At 41.2% G+C, this 6,033-nt stretch overlaps 1 protein-coding gene across 1 annotated transcript; it reads right to left on the reverse strand.

Annotated features, from left to right (window-relative positions):
• Positions 1-396: 396 nt before the first annotated feature.
• Positions 397-5,066, reverse strand: RPS26 (ribosomal protein S26). Its single transcript, XM_033937625.1, has 4 exons — positions 4,929-5,066; positions 4,500-4,677; positions 2,989-3,119; positions 397-488 (listed from the first exon to the last, which is right to left on the reverse strand). The coding sequence occupies exons 1-4, from the start codon at positions 5,064-5,066 to the stop codon at positions 453-455; spliced, it is 483 nt and encodes a 160-aa protein (XP_033793516.1). The 3' UTR covers positions 397-452.
• Positions 5,067-6,033: the final 967 nt, after the last annotated feature.

Raw genomic sequence — 6,033 nt, forward strand, 5'->3', positions numbered from 1 at the left:
CCCCATCCCAGGCCTGATCACATCATCTGATTTAAAAAGGAATATGAAATTCAAGGAATTTGAGACAAGGTTCAGGATAAACATCTCAAAAAGTTATGGAGGAAAGATTCTGAAGTTAGATCAATATACAAATCATGTAGCAGATGTACCAACAGTTAAAAAAATGAAAAAGAAAAATGCTACAGTACATCTTGTAATGTTATATCACAGCATTTCAATCCCACCAAGCTGGCTCTGATCAGGGCCCAAATATCACACACTATAGTTACATCATCTGTAGTGGAAGACAGAACAGAAGTGCATGTGTATGTACACCCCCACCCAACAGGAGATCAGAATGGCACAGGCTACAAAAGATTTAACCATCTATTCAATGAGAAAACACAATAGCCTACAGTAGAGACTTTAATTGACTTTTATTGTGTAAAACACAAAAAATGGTCTTGATCCTCCTACATTGGCTTTGGAGGAGCTCTAGGAGGTGCACCCTGTGAAAAGAAACACACAAATTAAAAGGTGCATTCCTACTCCCACTACAAACTGCATAATTTACAACTCTCTACAATCAAAGTTTAATTTTCATCACTGACACAAGCCACAGAGTACCCGAGGGCTCATCTTATTTCAGCCTGAAATGTTACATGTTGACTATACACTGTGCCAGTTAATGTAACCTCCAAGTAGTCAGACTTTTTTTTTTTTTTTTTAATACCCCCTCCCCCGAGAAAATGGTCAAGAGACCACCTTAAATACAGAAACAACTGATTAGATTCATTACCAATTTACCATCTAGGAGTAATATATGCACATGTGGTTGGCACGGCAGCAAATTGCTATGATGATAGTATTTAATCAGGAAGGAGCATCATCTACATAAAGTGGCGTGCTCTGATCAATCTTCTGGTTAGACTGGATGGACCATACACAGTCTTATCTGTTGTGATTTACTACATTACTTGCTCACTGCTGTTGTTCTAATTCCACATGAGGGTGTGTATTATGCTACATTGTACTGTAATTGTGTCTAGCCTTCCTTGGATATAACCCTACAGCAATTCAAAGCATAAGCACTACAACATTAACAGTGAGTTAAGAAAGGCTCTTATCCAGTTAAACAATGCTGACAGTGCCCCGAGGGAATATTCAGCAGCACTAAGTACTTTACTTGGAAAGTGCTACTGAGTAGTCCCTCTAATGGCTAAAGCTGAACTGGCTATTGTGCATGTGGTTTGAGTAAATAGGACTGCATAAATACCATTAACCGAAAATAAGCCCTAGAATGATTTTCGGGGTAGGTCTTAATATAAGCCCTACCTCTGAAAATAAGCCCTAGTCACCAGCAGCAGCGCCCCCCCCCCCATCTCTCCCATCTGAACCACGAGATAGAAATAACAAACCAGCAGCAATCTAGACAGGCTGCTTTGCGGCCTTCTATCGTCCAGCTGTTCCTCTGCCTCATCACTGATGATATCCTCAGCAACATGGCAGAGGAACGGCCGGGCAATAGAAGGCCATGAAGCAGCCTATCTAGATTGCTACCAACTTGTTTTAAGTTATTTATTTCTGTCTCGCGGTTCGAATGGGAGAGATGAGTCGTAGGGGGGATAGAAAGATGCTACACGGTTGGATGGGAAGAAGGGATAGAAAAATACTGCACATGTGGGGGAGAGAAAGGAAATAGGAAGAATTGGGATGGAAGAGAGGAAGGGACAGATGACCATTGTACATGAAAAAAAGCAAGACATCCTCAACAATAAGACCTAGTGCCTTTTTTGGGCCCCAAATTAATATAAGACAGTGTCTTATTTTTGGGGAAACACAGTCGTAGTCCTAGCTTTGGCTGCAAATACCTGGATATGTAATGCTAGTACCCAGATATAACCTGGGATTGAATATTGGGGAATACTGGTGGTAGCACTAAAGAGTTAAAAAAAAAAGCCAACTACTACTGCCATTGAATATTATACCCCCCTATATTTGCTACTTTACTTATATCTATAGGTATCTATATTTTAATTTGACTGGACCATTAAGGTTTCTCTGATATTCAGAAATTTAAGAAGGTATTGAGAACAACTCTGTTGAGACTAAGCTGAATGGATTATAGTACTGTTGAGATGAATTTTAGATATGGTATGCTGTGTTTTTTTTAATTTTTATATGTCAAATTATGATTATGTTTGTAAACCACAGACTTATGGGGTCTCAGGGGAACCTATGTGGTTCACAACAAATTTGAGTATATATAGATATATACTCAATCTAAAGAAAACCATCCACTAAACCAGTGTTCTTCATGACAAGACCCAGAGAAATGTGGCAGCCCCTTACTGACTGAAAAGAATGCTAGGGGGAAACCAGAAGTCTGCAATGGTCCTGCAAAAATCACCGACAAGATCTCATACAGTACTGTGTTCATTTCTGGGGGCTGCACCTCCAGTCAGGTGACTGAGAGAAGGGATACTAGAATAGCATGGAATCTGTATCGTAAGACCTATGAAGTGATGACACACATTTATGTTCTAAAAAAGAAATAATTCAGCCTTTCTGCTGAAACCTTGCTGAGTCTGAAGTTACTGAACAGAAACAGGCAAACATAACTCTGGAGAATGATAAAGGGATGCAGTACTTTAGCAGGAAGGAGTTTGCCATTATGTTTCATTGCCAAGTACACATTCTAATGTCCAATAATCAGTTTTACAACACTGATATAGAAATGCTACAAGTGCCTGTTAATTGTTTTGTAGGATAATTATATCTACTTTGTTAAATATTGCTCATCGTTGGTGACTAGGAGTTGTACTGAGACTAGAACAAAAATTTATGTAGATTCTGTACACCTTTCATGCGGCCAAATCAGAAGTTATGCCTTTAACACCTTTTGCAAATCATGTATTTCACTAATATCTAATTTCTTCCAGTTTTAATACTTCCAAGGTTATGTCTGGTTTAAAGCCCACATGAATGTGCACGTGTCACACTACATACCGCAGGCCTGAACCTGGGCGGCGGAGTGCGGTCCTTCCTGGCTTCCCGGGAGCGGTTTCTCACCACCTTGCTGTGGATGGCACAGCTAACACAGTAGTGCAACTTCACATATAGCTTGGGCAGCACATAAGCTAGAGGATGAGAGAAAAATGTCATTGGATGCTACAGGAGATGAATGGTACACAGCCACTATTTCCACATTCTTTGCTTTTAACATGCGCAAATTCATGCAGTTATTCAAGTTTTCACTTTAGTACAGATACTAAAGACCTACTGTATATACTTGAATATAAACCTGGATTTTTGGGCCATGAGAATTTGTAGGAGCCATATGGAAGCCGCTCAGCACTGAGTAGCAGTGCAAAATCGCACACCTGCTCGTGCTTCTTTTCAGCGGCCAAAGATGCTCACAAGCAATCAGTTAACATCGGGGCAGGAACTTGGAAATTTTGCTCCTGTCCACTGCACCTCCACCGATGATCACCAGTAGAGGTATGAGCCTGAGGCTAGGACAGGGAGGGCGGCAGGCTGCAGAGCCTGGAAGGTAGGGAGGATGCAGAGTCTGACGGGGGAGGGAAGGGGGCTAGGTGCAATGCCTGACAGGGGAGGGAGGGAAGAGTGCTGGGTACAGTGCCTGGCAGAAAGGGAGCTGGGTGCAGAGCCTGACAGGGCAGGGCACTCTAATATTAAGCCACCTGACATATTTGAGTCAACTATTTTTCCTCCTTTTTTGAGGAAAAGGGGGTCTCGACATATTCGGATTGACTTATATTAGAGTATATACGGTACATTTTTTCCAAGAATACTGGGATAAAACTGGATTTGTAAGTGAAAATGCATTGAAACATTGACAATAAATTATTTTCCACAACTATCACACTTTAACCAACAAATATAAATTAGCTTACTATCATTAACATGTCCTAAAATCACAATTAACAGCTAAATTGAACGAGCATCTACAGTTGTTTATGAAAGAAAAAGGTATGAACTGAATGACTTGGGAGCCTTTCAAATTATCATGAGCTGATTTTCTTCGATATAAGTACAAGTATGTGATCTTACAATAGCTGACCAGTCTGCAAAGAGCTCCCCTTCCCCTTTATAGTTTAATATTGCCTCATGGATAGTTGTATGATTGATATTTCTATAGACACCCCCCCAAAAAAAAAAAAAAAAAATGAAAGGGGGGATGTGTTTTAGAAATTAGCTTTCAGTATATATAAAACATTTGGAAATTATGCAAAATATGAAGCACACATCTTACTATTACAAATAATGTTGGTTTTAGATATCCTGTTTTAGAACAAAATCTCTCAAATTCTGCCTGCCAGCTCTATTAGACATTAAGTAAAAGATACTGTTCTATCATCTCACTTGTTGGGCCCGATCTTCCCACCAGCAGCAAAGGTCAACATGTATTTCTATATAAGCACAGTCCATACACTGGTAACCCAATATGTATTTCTATATAAGCACAGTCCATGCACGGGTAACCAGATAACACTCACAATCAAAGACGCTGGCTTCAGAGATATCTCGGACTGCAGCTGCCTCAACAATATTCCTGATAACAAACTTTTTGATGGCCTTGTCCTTGGGAACACAGCGTGCACAGTTGGTGCAGCGGATAGGCTGTACATGTCCACGGCCTTTCTTGGCACGTCCATTGTTCCTTCTCTTCTTGGTCTATTTTGAGTAAAGAACAAAGAGAAGTGAAAAGAACCTAAAACAGTATACTCTAAATCAGGGGTGTCAACGTCCCTCCTCGAGGGCTGCAATCCAGTAGGGTTTTCAGGATTTCTCCAATGAATATGCATGAGATCTATTAGCATACAATGAAAGCAGTGCAAGCAAATAGATCTCATGCATATTCATTGGGGAAATCCTAAAAACCCGACTGGATTGCAGCCCTCGAGGAGGGACTTTGACACCCCTACTCTAAATGAAAGGAGCCCACACTGCACGAAGATACACAAGCCAGCAGAGATAACTGTCTTGTGCTTAGCCATGACAATCTTATGGGCCCAAGATGTTTGTGCTCCATCAATTGTGAATGTGGCTTCATTTTCACCCATGACTGAGCCAAAAGAAGTGGCAAAGAGCAGCTGCCTGAAGAGTCTGGCCAGGAAAGCAACCAGAGGCAAGTCCACCTCTGCTGTCAGTCATTTCATCTCCACTTCCCTTTACTTACAAAAAGCAGTGTTTACCTGGTGAATAACTGACCATATTTGCCTAAGCTTAGAGCCACCTGATCCACAGGAACAGAATGGGCCATATGATACCTATAACACATTAACCTTTAGCAAGTATAGCCCAAGCAGCCTTTGTTTTTACATGATGTTTGATCTCCATGTATCAAAAACCCAAGATGCTGTACCTTGTTTTGGTTCAATGAAAAGAACCATGAAACAAAACAGCAGCACTTTACTACCACATACAGACTCCTCCACCTGGTAGTATCAAGCTCACTTTATTAAGGGTTCTACTAGAGCCCCACAGCAAGTCAGACTATTTGGTAGCAAAGAATAAGGGCAGACAAGGCTCATCTGTCTTCCCAAAGCAATGCTATGATCTCAGATTCTCACATGGGAACTAGGGATACACTACCCCGGGCAGATCAATTAACATTTATTTTGCTTTTGTTGCTGCTACTGCCGCCACCCCCGATCCGATTTCGAACTCCTTATGGGGAATGCATTTTGAATTTAGCTCACACTTTTTTTTCAGTTGTAGCTCAAGGCAAATTGCATTAAAATAAACCAATAATCCAGCAAGTAAATAAATGCTATACGCATGCTAGCTGTGATATAGGGGAAAAGAGGATCCCCCCAATGTCGGCACCATTGAAAATCGCACTAACACAGATTATAGCACATGGTAATGCCACGATATGCACCAAACAAATCACACTCCATGTGAGGTCAAAGGTGACCATGCAGAGGGGGGGTCCACAAGGAGCAAGTTAAGGGATTGCTGCAGGACAGTACAGAGTAGAAGATGTGGGAGTGGGGGAGCTGCCCTTTCAGGTACCGCCCCAGTCAA

Source organism: Geotrypetes seraphini, chromosome 3 (assembly GCF_902459505.1).
Source record: "Geotrypetes seraphini chromosome 3, aGeoSer1.1, whole genome shotgun sequence".
Lineage (NCBI taxonomy): Eukaryota > Metazoa > Chordata > Amphibia > Gymnophiona > Dermophiidae > Geotrypetes > Geotrypetes seraphini.